At 58.7% G+C, this 17,715-nt stretch overlaps 2 protein-coding genes and 1 long non-coding RNA gene across 13 annotated transcripts in view; 2 read left to right on the top strand and 1 right to left on the bottom strand.

Annotated features, from left to right (window-relative positions):
* The window catches only part of ST3GAL3 (ST3 beta-galactoside alpha-2,3-sialyltransferase 3), a 197,536-nt gene extending 189,787 nt beyond the window's left edge, over positions 1-7,749 (top strand). For 9 of the 11 annotated variants that reach the window (XM_038558338.1, XM_038558336.1, XM_038558337.1 and 6 more), the window contains 4 exons: positions 1,948-2,094; positions 2,285-2,431; positions 3,382-3,510; positions 7,525-7,749. In XM_038558338.1, coding sequence (XP_038414266.1) covers positions 1,948-2,094; positions 2,285-2,431; positions 3,382-3,510; positions 7,525-7,614 — 513 coding nt within the window. In that variant the 3' untranslated portion in view covers positions 7,615-7,749. The remainder of the gene's footprint in view (positions 1-1,947; positions 2,095-2,284; positions 2,432-3,381; positions 3,511-7,524) is intronic. The other 2 variants (XM_038558344.1, XM_038558341.1) reach the window with 1 other exon arrangement.
* LOC119868047 overlaps positions 1-17,715 on the bottom strand; it is a 34,081-nt gene that overhangs the window by 15,917 nt on the left and 449 nt on the right. The window lies entirely within an intron of this gene.
* Positions 10,845-17,320, top strand: ARTN (artemin). The gene is made up of 5 exons (XM_038558347.1): positions 10,845-11,237; positions 11,437-11,588; positions 12,942-13,003; positions 13,292-13,430; positions 13,503-17,320. Exons 3-5 carry the CDS (start codon positions 12,944-12,946, stop codon positions 13,952-13,954), a joined length of 651 nt encoding a protein of 216 aa, XP_038414275.1. The 5' UTR covers positions 10,845-11,237; positions 11,437-11,588; positions 12,942-12,943; the 3' UTR covers positions 13,955-17,320.

Raw genomic sequence — 17,715 nt, 5'->3', positions numbered from 1 at the left:
ATATATATTGCTCTGCTTCTGGGCTCTCTTGTTTCATTGATCTTCTATCAATGTCTTAATTGCAAATTCATAATATACTCGAATATCTAATTTTTAAATTTGAGCGCTGTTTTACCTGTTAAATATGTTGGGTGGGTTTTTAGAATCCTTTTGGGAAATCTCAAAAGTCCTATTGGGATTTTCTTTTTTTACTTCTTTTAAGCCTACATTAATCTGAGCAGGCTTGGCTTATAGTCAGCCTTCGCATCCAAAGCCATCGTCTGTCTCTCCTGTTGTTTTTTTTTTTTTTTTTTTTTAAGATTTTGTTTGTTTATTCATGAGAGACACAGAGAGAGAGAGAGAGGCAGAGACATAGGCAGAGGGAGAAGCAGGCTCCATGCAGGGAGCCCGACGTGGGACTCGATCCTGGGTCTCCAGGATCACGCCCTGGGCCAAAGGCGGTGCTAAACTGCCGAGCCACCCTGGGATCCCCTCCTGTTGTTTTTGTTTTATTTTTTATTTTTTTTGTGTGTGTTTTTTTGTTTTGTTTTGTTTTTGTTTTAAAGTCATTTTTAGGGATCCCTGGGTGGCACAGCGGTTTGGTGCCTGCCTTTGGCCCAGGGCGCCATCCTGGAGACCTGGGATCAAATCCCATGTCGGGCTCCCGGTGCATGGGGCCTGCTTCTCCCTCTGCCTATGTCTCTGCCTCTCTCTCTCTCTCTCTCTCTCTCTGTGTGACTATCATAAATTAAAAAAATAAAAATAAAGTCATTTTTAAATATTTATCAATAAAGAATTGTAGGGTTTTTTTTTTTTAAGAGGTCACATATCTTTAAGTCTATCAGTCAGTATTTGATATTTTTGTTAGGATTGCAATTGGGATCTGTATTATTTCTAGTGACTGTTTCCTGTTGGAGTACAGATCCCACTATGAAATTATTCTATCCATTCTAAGTTTAGTTGATTTTTCTTAGCTTTCCTGGGCAAATAACAAACGCCCTGAAATACCAGGTTGGAGTCCATGGCTTGGTAATGCCACCAGTCTGCAGGGGTGGTTAGATTTTCCCTCCAGCAGTACTCAGAACCCAGTTATAAGGGTAGAAAAAGTGGCTGATTGGGTTGAGCCCAAGTCCAGGGGTTCCCTAGCCTGGGGCCATAGCAGGGCAAGGGGTAAAGAGCTCCTGAGAGGTCCCTAGAGTGACCTGCTTCAGGGACTAGACGAGGAAGGGCTCATGTGCTGAACAGACACATAGGGGTGGGAACTGGAGGGAGGGAGAGAACTGGGAGAGGATGTTGTGGCCCTGGAATGGATGCTGGGATGGCAGGTTTCAGAGCTGATGCCTTTTCCGTATGGGCCCGAGCTCCCTGAGATCTCCACTTTGCAGTTACAGAAACTGGAGCTCTGAGAGCTTGTCCATTGTCTAAAGTCCCCCACTGCTGATCAGTGGCTTACCGTGGTCTGTTGTGCCTTACTAGCTCACGTTCTATCCTTATTTTTCAGGTTCACTTTAGAACAGTTGACTGGAAAGCAAGGAGAGACAGCAGAAGGGACAGGAGGCGAGCCCAGCAGAGCAGATAGAGAGAGGGCAGGCTCCTCGCAGGCCCCTCCGTTAGCTGCCAACGGGAGGGGACAGCTGGGCGGCCGGGTCTTCCTGCTGACCCAAGCACCCCCTCAGACCAGAGCAGCACACCTCGAGGCCCCACACGGTGTGCCCCTGACCTTTGTGGGCAGTTCACCCCGTGTCCTCCATTGCACACTGTGGCCCTGCCACGTACTCTTGTCCCTCTGTCCTGCATCCTACATCCCCAGCCCCTCCCCACCCCACCCCAACACACACCAGCTCATCCCTCTACCACGGGCCCCCTCCTTGTTTCTTATTAGCTTGCACATACCAGGGGCCCTGCCATGCACGCAGTCCCATCACGAGCTGTGTGCCCAGCTCATGCCCCTTTATGCTACGTCCGCAGAGTGCATCAGATGGCTTCTGGAAATCCGTGGCCACACGAGTGCCCAAGGAGCCCCCTGAGATTCGCATCCTCAACCCGTACTTCATCCAGGAGGCCGCCTTCACCCTCATCGGACTGCCCTTCAACAACGGCCTCATGGGCCGCGGGGTGAGGGGACGGGGCCCTGGGGAGGGCAGGGGGAGCCGGTTTAGAGATGCCCTGGGAGGGGAAACCGGGCAGCAGGGTGAGGGGCAGGGGGCCTAGTCTTCGGGCATGGAGCTCAACTCTGAGGAGTGTGGCTAAGGCTCTCAGCCCAACTCGGTGCTCCAGCTGAATTCTGCACGTCCATCCCCTCCAGAACATCCCGACCCTTGGCAGTGTGGCAGTGACCATGGCGCTACACGGCTGTGATGAGGTGGCAGTCGCAGGCTTTGGCTACGACATGAGCACACCCAACGCGCCCCTGCACTACTATGAGACCGTGCGCATGGCAGCCATCAAAGAGGTGCCGGGCTGGGCGGGGGGGCAGTCCCTGGGAGGGGCTGGGGGAGGAGTGCACGCAGCACAAACGAACAGAAAGGGGTGAGCCAGTGGCTAGTCTGGCTGCCTGGAGCTGGCAAGAAGGCTCGCCCTGCCCTTAGCTAGGTTGGGTCACTGGAGGTCCCTCCCTGCCTTTGGGTCTGATCACCAGGTATTCTGTGCCCCCTTCCCATCCCTGGTCCCCAAACTTTGCCTCCCTGGCCTTCTCCCTGCCCTGGTCCTGCACCTGCCTCATCCTCGCTATTCCCAAATGTCATACACTAATCCTGGTTCCAGCTCAGGGCCATCTTTTCTATTGCAAGTCCTGTCTTCCCTCAGAAGACTTCCATGCCCCCTCAAACCACCCAGAGACGTTGCCTGTCAGCGCAGGGACAGTCCCTGTACCTGTTCTTCCCTCCCCTGTGAAGGGGAGCACTGAAGAGCTGAAGCTCTTTATCACCCAGAATTGCTTCCCGGGTGATCCATACATCCAGCTGCCCTCATGTTCAGCAGCGTTGAGGCTCTCTGGGCTGGCATCAGCTGCTTCTGACAGCATCTCTGCCTTCACATCCAGAGCTGTGGGAGCCCCTTTTACAACTCCCTCCACTTCCACTGTCAGCCTTCCACTGACGCCAGCCTGGGACCAGCACATCGTGGGCCAGCGCTTTGAGCAGCTTCTCTGCTCCCACATGAGGGGATGGGGTGGACAGGATGTTGAGGACGCCTCCCATCTGTGCAGATTCCTAGTTCTGTAAATATAGGGGTTCCCATCTCAGCCAGCCCTCCTTCCTGCTCATCACCCTTTCACACATGCTTCTCCAACCCAGAGCCCTGTACTCCCTGAAAGCTCCCCGACCCTCCCTGCAGGAAGGACTCACCCCGTCTGCCCTCCTCCCTCCCTGGCTGCCCCGTTAACCTGCCATGTCTCCCACTAAGGTCACCAGCGACTCAGCTCAAGGCTGCCAAATCCAGTGGACACATGGAAGCCTCATCTTTCCTGACCTCCCAGAAATGCTTTTTCTGTTGACCACTCCTTCCTCTTTGAAACTTTTCCTGCTCAGACTGGTGAGCCTGTAGTCTCTGGTGTTCCTCTTACTTCACTCGCCAGTCTCTCTCCTTCTCTTTCTCGGCGTCCTTGATTTCAGTCCACCCCCCAAAGGTCTGCGTTCGCTAGGGCTCTGTCCTGGACCACCTTCTCTTCTCACTCTCCACATCCTCCAGGAGATTGGCGTCCCCACCTGTAGCTTGAGTGACCATCTGTATGGTCTCACACTTGTTGGTTCACTCAGGACATCTCAAGTGATGGGAAGTTACTGCAGGAATTTAAGAGAGCCTTGGGAAACCAGAAGCAGCCTTCCTGTTGCCTGGAGCGGGGTTCAGGAGCAGAGCGCCCATCCCGGGTCTAGGTCAGCTCCAGAACTGTCTGATGCCATCCTCCTCGGCAGTGGTTCCAGGCCCTGCCTCCTTGTTGCCAGGAGCCCAGTGGTCTTTCCATCTGTGTCTCTTCTCCTGTATCTTCTTGCTCTTTTGCCCCTTGCCGCCACCCCCTCTGAACCACTAGCACAGCTCTTACCTGTCTCCTGGCTTCTGGTTCCTTGTATCTTTGGTCTCTTACAAACTCTTTTTGTGTAAACTTTGTGTCAGAGTTTCAGGCAGAGGGTGAGAAGCTGTAGCCAGCTCACCCAGGGCTTTCTGTGCCATGGTGAAGAGTTTGGACTTGACTCTGAAGGCCAGGAGGAGCCACGGAGGGGTTTTAGGCTGTAGATCAGCATGTAGCAGGTCACTGTGGCTGCAGCATCAAATAGAGTGGCACAAGGCAGAGGTCAAACTAGCTGGAAGGGCATCACGGCAGTCTAGGCAAGAGATGAAGACTCCTGACCAGGAACTGCTCAGTGTTGATGAGAAGACAGAGAGAAACAGAATTTTAAATCAGCAGGGCCCGGGCTTGCCTCGATATAGGAACGAGGGAGGACAGCACCTTCCCTGAAGCCCTCTGGTGGAGCCCATTCCCTTCCTTATGCCAAAGAAAGATCTCAGTTTTCAGGCCAGGCTGCCCGCCCCCCCCCCCCCCCAATTATCCTCTGACACTGGCTGGCTTGAGGCTTCTGGCATCTGCTGCACCCCCTCCATGCAGGGTGCTGGGGACTTCACACCAGGAGATCAAACAGCCTGGGTTTAGAACCTGGCTCTGTACCTTTCTTTCCTTACCAGTAAAAGGGTAATGACAGCACCTACCACCTAGGTTTGGGGAAGATTAGACACAATGATGTATGAAAAAAGAAAGGCCTGGCACGTAGTAAGCACTCATAAATGTTAGCCATTATTACTAATGTTTTATCCGTGCTCATCACTGTTACCTCCCAATATCCTAGATGAGGACTCCCTGGAAATGCCTGGGTTTAGGATCCCTGCTGCATCTCTTCCTTGAGTGTCTCCAGGAAGCAACTGAACCATGCAGCACCCTGGCCCCAGCACCACTTCCCCTGCACTCGGCCCACGGGTCCATTCTCCAGACCCAGCAGAAGTGGGCGGGCTGTGGAGACAAGCAGAGCAAGGGTCACAGGCTGGGGGATGTACAAGGGATTTCAAGGGAGTTTAGAGAGGAGACAGAGCCAAAGTAGGGAAGAGTTCCGAAGGTGCAGGGTTGCAGAGACCAAGGGCGTTCATGCGCTGTCCACCATGCCAGGTGCCATCCAGGAGTCCAGTAAGAGGAGTAGTGGGAAATGGCCAGTGGCTAGGAGCTAGACTGCTAGCTGAGCAGTGGGTAGAGGCTGTGCAGAGAGGTGGGCGTGGTGCATAGGACGTGCTCCCCGGGAGGGGGAAGGAGGATGAGGAGAGGGACGGAGCAGCAGCTCCCTCAAGGCCGAAGGGGGCTCACACAGGAATGTGCCACTCAGCAGGGAAACTCAGGCTGGAAATGTCCATTAGTGCGCTGCGAGCCCAGCTGCCTGTTCAGATAGGCGGCCGGCCTGGAGGGCATCGCCCAGGGAGCCCAGAGTACAAAGTGCAGGCGGTCAGGGCAGCACCGGTGGTTAATGACTGGACCAAGGATGGGGAGCCAGAGATAAAGATGGAAAAAGAGGTGTCAGAAGGACAGCTACGTCCAGAATCAGGGGTCCTGCTGAGCCCGGGAACCCAGGACTGCCTGGAGACAGTATAGACAGCATAGTGTAGCCCGCTTGTAAGCTCCTGCGCCATCTGCACGGGAGGGGGAATGAGGAGGCATTGCCTGGCCCCCGAGAGCTACAGCCCAGGGCCGACCTTTTTGTTTACTATTTTATCATGGACACTGTCAAACCTATTCATAAATGTAGAAAATAATATAATGAACTCTCATGCACCTGTCACTCACTCCCTCAAGTATCAGCACCTGCCCGGTGTTCATCTGTTCTTCCCGTCATGCACCCCTCCCCACTGGTTATTTGGAAACAAGTCTCAGATACCATATCATTCCAGGCATAAATATTTTGGTAACTTTCTCCAAAAGATAGGAACTTCCAAAAAACCATCATGATACCATTATCACACCTAAAAAATTTTTTAAATTAATAATTCCTTAATATCATAAAAAATTCCAGTTTTGGGGTGCCTGGCTGGCCCAATTGGAAGAGCATGCAACTCTTGGTATCAGGTTCATGAGTGTGAACCTCGTGATAGGTGTAGAGATTAGTAAAAAAATAAATAAGCTTTAAAAAAAAAAAGTCCAGTCTTCCACCAAGCTTTTAGCCATCAGTGACTCCCAGTGGGTGTTCTTGAAACTAACCCATCAGGCTGACTGCTTCTTCCTGGGGGTGACAAAGGGCAAGCAGGAAAGAGCAGTACAAGTTTACACACTTGTTCAGATGCTGGCCCTGCCAGTCCTCCAAGCCTCTGTGTTCTGACCCACAAATCTAATCTCCATCGGCACATCTTTATTGAGCACCTACTGTGTGCCAACCAGGCCCCTCCTTCAAGGAGAGACAGTGTGCTGGATGATTGACTCCTCAAGGGAGGAGGGCAGATCGCGCTGGGGGTCTGCAGCAGTTCACAGACAGCAGAAGGTCATGACAGGAGCCTCAAGGGGGGGCCAGAGGTTTCGGGGAGTTTGGAGAGACAGTGGTGTGGATGCAGCAATTGAGAGAGGAAGACCCTGTAGACCTTCCAGGTGCCATGGAGCATGGAGCGGGAGAGAAGAAACAGTCACATTGGAGAGGTGTCGGGAGGACACTGTCCTTGGGGCAGCCGGGTTCGTGGCCAGCCCGAGATACTGAAGGGGATATTCAGAGGATATAGGGAATTTTGCCTGAGTTTCAGATTGAAAAGATCTCTGGCCTCAGGTTGGAGAAAGGTGACTGGATGAGAATAGGGCCAGGACAGAGCCGTCGGTCCCGAGCAGGTCAGCAGTGCCCATGAACAAGGCGGTGAGGCTCAGTGCTGACGTAGAGCGGAGCACACGGGTGCAGACAGACCTCCAAGAGGCTGTCAGCTTTCCCTGAGTCAGGCCACCAGTCTTTTTTCATTCTGAGAGACTTAGCCACCAGAGCCTCCTGGTCTGAGTACGGGGGACCAGGAGAGCCCGAGCCTGGGTGCAGTGTTCACCCAGGAAAGCCCCAGAAGGCGGCACGTTCCCTGTGATTTCCAAATTAGCAGAAAGGTGAGCCTCTTGTCCTCAGGCCCCCTGGCTCCTCTGATCTGAGAGGCAGGATTTCATCAGCCTGGAGATTGCATTGCATCAGGCCTGAGGATGACTCAGCCACCCCACACGGTTCTCCTTCCGGCAGGGCCCACCCCCCAGGCCTGGGCCACATCTCCCTGACTCACATTGCCTATCCTCAAGGTGCCTAGGACCCAGGTGCCCTGGACGTACTGCGACGAGGCCAAGTCTGTGGGAACAAGGCCAGAAGGTCTTATATCTCCTAAGACTCAGAAGGAAAGAGGCGTAGTTCTCGTAGAGGGGGTGGAAAGAGGTTCTGGGAAGGGAGGAGGAGGAGCCCTGGGACTCGGAGAGCAGATTTCCCACAGTCACAGGGCGCTGGGAGAGTGGTGGTCAGAAGAGAGTGCCAAGCTCCACTTATCACTTCCCCGTGCCTTTCCTTTCAGTCCTGGACACACAATATCCAGCGAGAGAAAGAGTTTCTGCGCAAGCTGGTGAAGGCGCGCGTCATCACCGACCTAACCAGCGGCATCTGAGGTGGGCCCAGCACATGGCCACGGAGGTCCTGGCACCGCCAAGAGGAAGCCGCAGCCACTGCCACCTGTCCACTTCATTGGCCTCGGTCTGGCTCTGCCTGAAAGGCGCAGGAGTCTTCAGACCCAGAGAAGGACAGTGCCAAGGGGCCCCAGGGCTGGCGAGGCCTTGGCAGGGCAGCCAGAGCTGTGTCCGCCCAGAGGCCAGCCTCAGAGACCAGCACTTAGGCTCATTCTCAGCCTGGGTCCTTGAAGCCAGAGGGCCAGGAGGCCACCGGCCGTGCCCAGCAGGCCCAGCATGCAGGAAGTGGACATCAGGCCGCAGGGCTGCTGCTGGAATCATTTCTCCAATCAGTGTTTGGTGTATTATCATTTTGTGAATTTGGGTAGGGGGGAGGGTAGGGATAATTTATTTTTAAATAAGGTTGGAGATGTCAAGTTTGGTCCACTTGCCGTTCAGAAAGAGGCCCGGTAGGTGGCCCACCGGGTAGTGGTACCAGCGGGCTCCCTGTAGAGTGGGGGTGCCGTGACTCGCCTGTGCCCCGCTCGGGGCTACAGGGAGGTGGGCAGGGCCTCCCGCCAGCGCCCTCCAGCTCATGATACTGGCCTTTCTTGAGGAGAAGATGGGGTATTCCCATTCACCAGCCCCTAACTACTGCACAGGGAAACCCTGGAGCCATCACTTAAGCCAACAAGACAGACCCTGGGTTAAGCAGAGAGGACTTCAAAGCTCGGGAGGTGAGGCCCGGCCTAGGCGGTGGGAACGCCCCCCCTCCCCAGCAGCCGCTGATCCATAGGACAGTGCCCCAGCCTGAACTGACCAACTTGGCAGCTGTTCTGGATTTCAGCAATGAGGCCGTCAGGTCCTTGGGCTCTGCCTTTAGCCTGGACCAGAGGGAAGCGAGGCTCAAGGACCTCACGCAGGCTGTGGCAGCCATCCTGGAAGCAATAAAGCTCTTCCCTGAATCTGGCCTCTTGCTTTCTCTGACTTTCCTGGAAGAAGCAGGAGCCTGGGGCCTCAGCTACTACCTTAAACCCAAGGGCCATCTCTCTAGCCCACAGACTCCCGGGTCCCTGTCTCTTCTGTCAACTGCAGGACCTGGGTAGCTTGGGGGCCACCTGGGGGCCTTCAGAAGCCTCTCCCATCCCACACGGGCCGCACCCTCTTTGCCTTAAGAGGCAGACCAGAAGTATGAGGGCAGGGGTAGTCATAGGGTAGTCTGTCCTACCCTAAAGGAGCCACACGGCGGGGGCTGAAGTCCACAGCCTTAGGACAGCGCCCCCAGGGTCCCTAGAGCCCCAGCTCGGCATGCAGAGATTCCTGCAAGCACAGGAAAGCTATATGCTGAGCCCCCCCCTCCCCCCAAAACAGGCTCACAGGCCAAACTTGCTCCTGGCCAGGCCGAACTCTGGAGAATGTGCCCCACCCCCACTCCCAGAGCACAAAGGCATACCCTCTCCCTCTTCCCTCAGCTCCCCTTAACCTACACAGGACAGGAAGGTACAGCCCAGCTCTAGGCACCGTCAGGTGAGCCCGAGAAAGGACATCCTGGACCCCATCCCTGGAGAGCCCTAGAATCTGATCTCTACCCTCCCGGTATGCCCGGGGCCTGAGATTGGGGCCAACACCCACGTGCACCTGAGGCCAGCGAGTGAGCTTCCTGCCAGAGCTGCCACTGGGGCAGAGTGAGGCGGCCGCCCCAATCCTAGAGTCCTTGCCATCCCAAGGACCACCAGCCTCCCAGTGCCCCTGCACTGCTGTGCTTTGTCCTCAGGCAGAAGTGTCCGCTGAAGTTTGGAAAGAAAGCAAGGCCCTGAGGGACGGGCACACCCAGGGCTCTCTTGGGATGTTGCTGGAAACAGGGCACGACTCCAACTCCCAACGCACATCCTATTCTACGGGAATGGCGTCCCCTGGAGTCACGGGGCGCAGGCTGCATGCCTGCAGGAGGCAGCGGGGCTTCGCAAGCCCCAGGTTGCAGGAGGCAGCAAAGTGAGGAGGTACTCACTGCTTGGTCCCCTGTCCCACAGGGGGCCTGTCAAGCCTGCGGACAGCCCCCCTTGCCACCCCCCGGCCCCACATTGCTCTGAGGCCTGGCTTGTACTGCATGGAAGCTGCTCTCACGAAGCTGTGGTTCCCGCCGCCGCCATCCACCAGGATAAACCGGTGCAGGCTGGAAAGACTGCACATGCCTACCCCAAGATTCTGATTCAGGTCTGGGGTGGAGCCCAGATGTGGGTGGTTTTTAAAGGTCCACGGGTGATTCCGATGCATTGGCAAGGTAAAGCTGGTCCACACACGTCCCCTGAGCACTTTGGGCCCCACCCACGGCTTCCAGTTGTCGGTCGGTCGACAGTTCCCAAATTGCCATCTTCAGCCCAGCTCTCCACTTTGCTCGGGGCCACAGCTTCAGACACTTCATGGATATTGCCCCGGGGGTGATCCGCAGGTCCCTCCAACTCCACCCGTCCAACCCTGAGCTCCCGTCTCCAGCTTGTCCTCCTGGAGGGAGCCCCAGCTGCCAGCGGGCACCCCCTCCACCTGGTCACTTCACCCCATCTAATCAGGCACCAACTGAGTTTTCCAGCAGGTGTGGTCTGAAGAGCCTTGCAGCCCCCTGCTCACCCCGCGTCTCTAACTCAGACTCCCCTCTCCCCGCAGCCTGCTTCGGTCTCCCCAGACCATCCAGCCGGCCGCAGCCAGTCACTGCAATGCGTGTCCGGTCACAACATTTTGCCTGACACCCCTCGGTGGTCCCCAGGGCCACTGATATAAAGTCCAGACCCCCTAGCATGATGCGCGGCACCTGGCCTTTCCTTACTTCTATCCGTGTTACTCACGCCACCTCCACCCCACCTGCCAAATTGCCGTCATTAGGCACCTGAAATACTAGCCTCCAGCTCCTACCTAGGAGTCTCTCCTCTGTGACCCTCCCTTCGGCCGCCGGCCCGGCGAGGCCGGAGCACGGGGTTTGCCAGGGTGTGTCCCCAAGCCCCAGGCGCGGCTGGAGCAGGGTCGGGCTCCCGGAGGCCAGCGCTGCACCCCGGCGCCCGGACACCTTCCCCACGTCTGCGGAGAAGAGCTAGCGGTGGGCCAGACCCTGCGGGTGCGGGACCCCGGACACCACGCCGATCTCGGCGCCCCCATCCCCCGGCCGAGGCAGGGACCTGCCCGTCCCCTCCCCGCCCACCCTCAGCCCAGCCTCCCAGCTCCCTACTTCGCGTGTCTACAAACTCTGAACGCCCAGTTCCCGTGTCTCTCCGCCGCGCCGGCTTCACCCTGCGTCCCAGGGTCCCTTCCCCGCGTTCCTCCCCCCACCTCCCTGCCCCGCTCGGGGCACCTAGCATAGCCCGGGGATTGGGGGTGGGGTGGGGGGGAGACCGGATCCCAGCAGGTGGAGCGGCCAGGTGAGCCCTGAAAGGTGGGGTTGGGCGGGGGCGCTGCGGGCCCCACCCCGGGATCCGGTGACGCCGGGGCTGGAATTTGACACCGGATGGCGGCGGGCAGGAGGCTGCCGAGGGATGGAGTTGGGCCCGGCCCCCAGACACGGCCCACGGGCTCCGCCAGCAGCAGGTCCCTCGGGCGCCAGCCCTACTGTGTCCCGGACCCAGAGCCCTGCACTGCGGTAAGCCAACCTGTTGGCCCACCCCGTCCCAGCCGCGGGGCGGGGGGCGCGGGCCGGATAGCCCCCCTCTGCTCCCCCTCGCATCCTCCCTCTCCTGGGCCGGAGGCACGGCTCTCCGCCCCTCCCAGCCCTCAGTCCCCCTGTCGCTGGCCGGACTGCGCTTGCCTGCTGTAATGTGAGGCTCCCGCGGCCGCTACAGGGCGCACACCGGCTGCCAAGGCCACGCTCTTGGCTAAGAGACGCGCTCCCAGGTGCACAGCCCTGGGCATGAGCCTGTTCAGCTGCGGAAGAAAGGCCAGCACTGGTCCCAGGAAAGGTGCCTAGAAGAACACGGAGGAGGACCCTCCCGCGGTGAGTATCCGGCTGGCTGGCAGGCGGGAGGACTGGAGGACCTAGTGGCCCCAGGCTCCCAGGAGGGAGACTGGGCCTGCCCTGCCCTCCAGAGACCTGCTCCTGAGCTCCCCCTAGCGCAGGGGGCCACTGAGGCTGCCCGGCCCCGCCCGCCCTCCAGCGAGGAGAACAGCCACTAGCCTGGCCTCTCAAGGCCTCATTCAATTAGCAAGGCACACCTGGCCCTGGAGGACCACACCTGGGAGGCCGGGCGAGGTCTGGTCCACAGGTATGCAGACGTCCTGTGTGCCGTGCCCTGGGGGGCAGGGGGGGAGTGGAGGGTGACACCTGGGACCTAAGGGCGGACGAGCCAGGGAGGGCTCCAGGGCCCCAGAGGGAGGAATGCCAGCCAGTGTGGGTTCACCAAAGGTTGGTGGGGCTCTGCAAGGCTGGCTGGGCTCAGGAAGGATGGCTCGTGGGGGAACCTGATGGGGGGGGGGGCGCAGACTCTCAGGTGCACAGGAAGCTGGAGGGCGGACAGACCTGGGCCAGCCCTCCAAGACCTGGCTACAGTGGAGGCCAGGCTGGCCCTCCTGGGAGTTGCTCACGGCGGAGTCTATTTGAGCCGAGTGGAAAGCCCACCCCCCACCCACCCTTTGAGTCTGCAGGCTTGGCAATGCTGCCCCCTGGTGGCCTTGGGGAGCCAGGCCCAGGCCCTCTGTGCGAGGACCCCTCAGCCCCGACGGCGGCGGGCTCCTGAGGGGCACCTGCGGTGAGACGAGAGCACCCTGGCGGCTCTGGACCCAGGCAGAGCTGGCGGGGGAGCCTGGGCCAGCAGCGCTGGGTGGGCAACACAGGCTGAGGCCGGGGCGTCGCTGATGTCAGATAGGTCAACCCCAAATCCTCCCTAGGCCCTGTCTGGGACATGGAGACGAAGCTCTCTGTAGGTGGGACCACACATGTCCAACTAGCCCCTTCTCCGGCTGCTGCTGGCAGCTCCGGCCCTGCAGCGCCGAGCAGGGAGGTCCTGGGGCAAGAGGCCTTGTGATGTCAGGCAGCCGCTGAGCTTCTCGGAGTCTTATTTGCTTGGGTGGAAAATGCGGATTATGCCGTCCACGGCCTGGAGCTGTAAGGACTGGAAGCAGGGACAGGTGCAAAGCACCAACTCATAGTTAGGTTCTCAATGCAGCTACTTCTCCTCCTGGCTTGAGTCCAGCTGTCCCCTTGGAGGCCCCTTGGACCTCGTCTGGAGACACCGAAGTGGAGCGATGACCTGCCCAAAGGATAACTCTTCTCTCAATGTTCCAAGCTGCCTCGAGAGGAGGGGCGGCGACCAGGTCAGCCGCGGCTGATGGGAGCTTCTGGTCCTGACAGAGATGGAGTCCGGATGTGGAAGCCCTTCCGTGCTGCCCCCCTGGCCGCAGCCTAGGCGGCAGGTGAGTGGCCCTCCCGGCACCGCCGCCCCAATGGAGGGAACTGGTCTGAGCGGGGAGGGAGCACAGGGCTTGGCCTGGGCAGGCCGCAGAAGGAGGGAAGTCGGCGTCCTCGGGTGTGAGCTCGCCCCTGGGCGCCCCGGGGCAGCGGGCCCGCCCTCCCCCGCCCTGCATCCTAAGGGGGCTCCCCGCACCCAGCTAGGCGCCGCAGCCTCTCTCCGATCCCTTCCCGCGCTGCCCCCACCCGAGCCGGGCGGGGGGCCCTCTTCCTCCCACCCTGTCTCCGCGCAGCCCGCCCTGTGGCCCGCCCTGGCCGCCCTGGTCCTGCTCAGCAGCGTCGCCGAGGCCTCCCTGGGCCCCGCGCCCCGCAGTCCCGCCCCGCGCCTCGGCCCCGCTCCGGCCCCGGCGCCCCCCACCGGCCACCTGCCGGGTAGGTGACGGCGAGGGGCGGGGCGGGGCGGGGCGGGGGCGGGGCCCGGCGCGTGACTCCGTCTCCTTGCAGGAGGCCGCGCGGCGCGCACGTGCGGCGGAAGAGCCCGGCGGCCGCCGCCCCCGCCCCGGGCCGCGCCCCCGCCGCCCGCGCCCTCGCCCGCGCCCTCCCGCGGGGGCCGTGCGGCGCGGGCGGGGGGCCGGGGGGGCCGCGCGGGGGCGCGGGGCTGCCGCCTGCGCTCGCAGCTGGTGCCGGTGCGCGCGCTCGGCCTGGGCCACAGCTCCGACGAGCTGGTGCGCTTCCGCTTCTGCAGCGGCTCGTGCCGCCGGGCGCGCTCCGCGCACGACCTGAGCCTGGCCAGCCTGCTGGGCGCCGGGGCCCTGCGGCCGCCCCCGGGCTCGCGGCCCGCCAGCCAGCCGTGCTGCCGCCCCACGCGCTACGAGGCCGTCTCCTTCATGGACGTCAACAGCACCTGGAGGACCGTGGACCGCCTGTCGGCCACCGCCTGCGGCTGCCTGGGCTGAGGCCTCGCCCCGGGGCCGGGCGGACTGCACCCTCGGCCGCGGGGCCCCCTCTGAGCCGGCGGGTGAGTGATGCCAGCAGCCCCGAGAGGCGGAGGGCCCACGGACCCGCGCCCCCAGGGTGCCCGCCCCGCAGACACGGACACGTCGGCTCTGGAGCCCGTAGGACCCGCTGCGCACGGACTGGCACGGACCAGGCTCCACGGACCAGGCCCCGGAGCCAGCCCCCCGCCCCCAACCCTGCAGTGGCTGGGCCGCCAAGCCTCGCCCAGGCCCCACGGACCAGGCCCCGGAGCCAGCCGCCCCCCCCAACCCTGCAGTGGCCGGGCCGCCAAGCCTTGCCCAGGCCTGGGGGGGGGCGCGGACCGGAGGAGGCGGCGCGGTTGCGTTGCGCGCGCGGGCCTGTACCCACTGGCAGGAGCTGGACCCCTATTTATTACTCCTAAGTTATTTATTTACTTTCATGCTGTGTTGGATCTTTTCCCGGGCAGTGGGGCTGGCTGCGAGCCCCTGATGGCCGTCGAGCCTGGCCTCAGGCTGAGTCAGCAATCGGGCCTGGCCCGGATTTTCCATTGCTCACCTCCATCCTGCAGCTCTGGGACATGGGGCACGGAACACAGGCAGAGTGGGTGGCACAGGTGTGTTCTCCGGCCCAACAGGCCAGCTCTCACCCGCACGCACAGTCCCCAGTGCTCGGGACCTGGAGTTACAAGAAAACCCTACCCTTGGGACAGACCCCAGGCTTTCTGGGGGCCTCAGTGTGTAATGACACAGTGAACCACACCTTGCCCCATCCCACTGTCACTAATCTGTGTCCTACCCTCCAGGGCACCCTGACACGCGCATACACTTCCTCTGCTTGTAGACAATCCAGCATGGGGGGCGCTCACTACCCACATTCCATGAAGCAGCCCAGGGTAAAAGAGCTGCAGAAAAGGCTGGGGCTGGGGAAGAAGGTGCAATGGGAGGCTGGTTTCTGGAGGAACGAAGCAGAGAGCGTCAAGGCAATAGAAAGGCAGGAAAGGACCAAGAGACCCCAAGAGGGATCTGCAATTTTGAGTGATGAACAAGGATATTTATTCATTCAACAAACACTGATTAGTTACCTATATGTCAGACACTAGGGAGACCCCAGAGATACAGAAGTGAAAGGGATATGATCCCTGCCCTGAAGCTTAAGTCAGGAGAGACAAATTCAATTTGACAAACCGTATGAAAAAGGACAAGAAGCTAAGAGGTATACACATTCATCTGGAAGGAAGGAGGGGTTAGTGCTGACCCTGGCCTTCACAGTGTCCCCAAGTCATCTCTCAAAAGTCCATGCAACCCCTCTGAGCTTTCCTGCATGTCCTGTGAAATCCTGATTCCTGGGTCCTATGAATTTGTCCAATATGATGATGTTCTTTGGAAAGAAGATGAGGGCATGCGTTTGGAAAGGATGCCGACTCAGAGGGAACCACCAGGCATCTAGAGGGGCTGTCGCTGGCCTGTCGCTGGCCTGAAGCTGAGGAGGGAGGTCTGGGCTGGAGACTGTGCTAGCGGCTGTGAGCACAAGGGCAATAGCTGCGGCCGAGGTGCGTGGGAGCACCATAGGAGTGAGCCGGCTGAGGCTGGGACCCCTCAGCCATCTGCCACTGCTAAGCAAAATTCCTTGCAAACTGTCTAAGCGCCTGCCTGCTTTGGCACAGGTGCCCCTGTCACCCAGGACAGGGCAAGGAGCAGGCAAAAGTGAGGGCTGTGTGCATTCTGGGTCAAGGAGAAACCAGTCTGGGCTTCCAGTCTTCTGTGCTCACTGCCCCAGTTCTAGATGCTCCCAAAACTCTGGTGCTCACACCACCTTCAAACCCTCCTTTGGTCCCTCTCTCTGCCCCCAAACTGATTCAGGATCCTCAGTCTCCTGCCCTCCCACTCCCACCCGAAGATAATGGCACCAGTGCCATACAGTTTGCAGATGCCTCATGGAGGCCTGGGCTCTGGCCCTGGTTGAGGATGGAGGGGGCATCCTGTTGAGCAGGGTCATTGGGCCCAGAGAGCCCCTGCTGGAAAGACTTGAAAGCCTAGCCTAGCCCCCAAGCCCTCCAAGGAGGCCGACTGAGGCCACCTCTGACAATGCTCACAGCAAGAGAGCCAGGTCAGACCCCAAGCCAATGGTGCTGGTTCTCAACTGTCCCCAGACTGCCAGTCCTTAAGCCAGAAGGGTCCCTCCTACTGCATTCTGGACCCCAGAGAGATTGTGCCCAACATCTCACAAAGTCCTAGATGAAACAGAACCTTTTCCAAGAACACATTCCCAAATCCCTCTTTAAAAAAAAAAAAATAAAGCCACTTTCCCCCCAAAAGGAACAAGCCCCAGAGCTATAGTTCTCTGCCTACGACCTGACCAGGAGAGCACTTTCCACTCCTGAGAGTCACAGGTGGTTCTGGTAGCTCTATTTTTGACTGCAGTCTTCGTTTCACATTTGCAAAGCTACATTGCCCCTTTGAGTGGTCTTCCCAGAACCGAGGTACAGTCTCCTCCAAAGGGCCATCAAGTCACCACCTCTTTCTTGTAAGACGAAAAACTACAGGCAGCTTTGAAATGGCAGCTTTTCCAGCTTCAGGGAGCACCCAACTGCCCTCTAGATTTGGTTCATCCAGGAATCGAGGTTTGGGGTTCCATGTGCTTTCCTGAACTTGCCAACGGCTTTCCTCCTCTCTTGTCCAAGGATTGCCCTATTTCCCCTGGCTCGAGACCCCTGCGGCAGAGTGTCGGTGCGCTGGCCGACTCCCTGCGGTCTCCTCCAGAAAAGGAGAGGCTGGGTAGAAAACTGAGGGATCAGAGAAAAGATGTTGGAGAGTCTGTGCCACATGAGATCCCCTTTATTGTTCACAGCAGTGGTTCTTAACCTGTTTTGGGGCTGTAGAGTCCTTAGAGAATCTGATAACAGCCAGGGATTCTCTCCCTGCGCCCCACCCCCATGATGAAAAGACCATTCCTGCAATTTATCCTACGTCCTACAGATAGGTATTTGTTGAACTAGATTCCCACAGGATTTTGCTTCCGCACTTAATCAAGCTCCCCACCTCACCAGCGTCTCTATTCTTCAAGCTCAGACTAGGTTTCTCCTCCTCAGGGGAGCCTACACTCATCGTCTTTGGCCTTAGCAGCTATTGCCAATGTCAGCTTCTTCCACCTGAATCCAGGTACAGAGGTCCTCCTTTCCCTTTTATTATTTTTTTCCCCTGCTGGGATAGCTGGCAAAAGTTAATAAAAGGACAGGGAGGACAGGGCACCTGGTGGCTCAGTCAGGAGCGAGCATGTGGCTCTTGGACTCAGGGTTGTGAGTTTGAGCCCCACGTGAGATTACTTAAATAAATAAACTTTAGGGGCCCCTGAGTGGCTCAGCGGTTGAGCGCCTGTCTTTGTTTGGCTCAGGTAGTGATCCTGGGGTCCTGGGATCGAGTCCCGCATCGGGCTCTCTGCAGGGAGTCTGCTTCTCCCTCTGCCTATCTCTGCCTCTCCGTGTCTCTCATGAGTAAATAAATACAATCTTTTAAAAATAATAAACAAACAAACCTTAAAAATAAGAGCTAATAAAAGGACAAGTGGAAGTTTAAGGGGTAGGGGCTGCTGGGGTCTGCTGGAGCCAGGTCTGTGGCTGGTCTCTGCTACACTAGCTGTGTCTCTGGACAAGGCAAGCTGAACGAACCTTCCCCAACCTCGGTTTCCTCCTCTGAAAACGGGGACTAAAAATCCCACCCGAGTTGTCCAGAGAATCGGACCT

The sequence above is a fragment of the Canis lupus genome, chromosome 15 (assembly GCF_011100685.1).
Source record: "Canis lupus familiaris isolate Mischka breed German Shepherd chromosome 15, alternate assembly UU_Cfam_GSD_1.0, whole genome shotgun sequence".
NCBI classification, from domain to species: domain Eukaryota; kingdom Metazoa; phylum Chordata; class Mammalia; order Carnivora; family Canidae; genus Canis; species Canis lupus.
The sequence above is the reverse complement of the archived record's forward strand: the minus strand, read 5'-3'. Positions and strand labels throughout refer to the sequence as shown.

Coding starts and splice junctions, on each gene's coding strand:
- ARTN (XM_038558347.1), top strand. CDS start 12,944: ATGGAGTCCGGATGTGGAAGCCCTTCCGTGCTGCCCCCCTGGCCGCAG. Junction 13,004..13,291: donor GGCCGCAGCCTAGGCGGCAG/GTGAGTGGCCCT, acceptor GTCTCCGCGCAG/CCCGCCCTGTGGCCCGCCCT. Junction 13,431..13,502: donor CCCCACCGGCCACCTGCCGG/GTAGGTGACGGC, acceptor GTCTCCTTGCAG/GAGGCCGCGCGGCGCGCACG.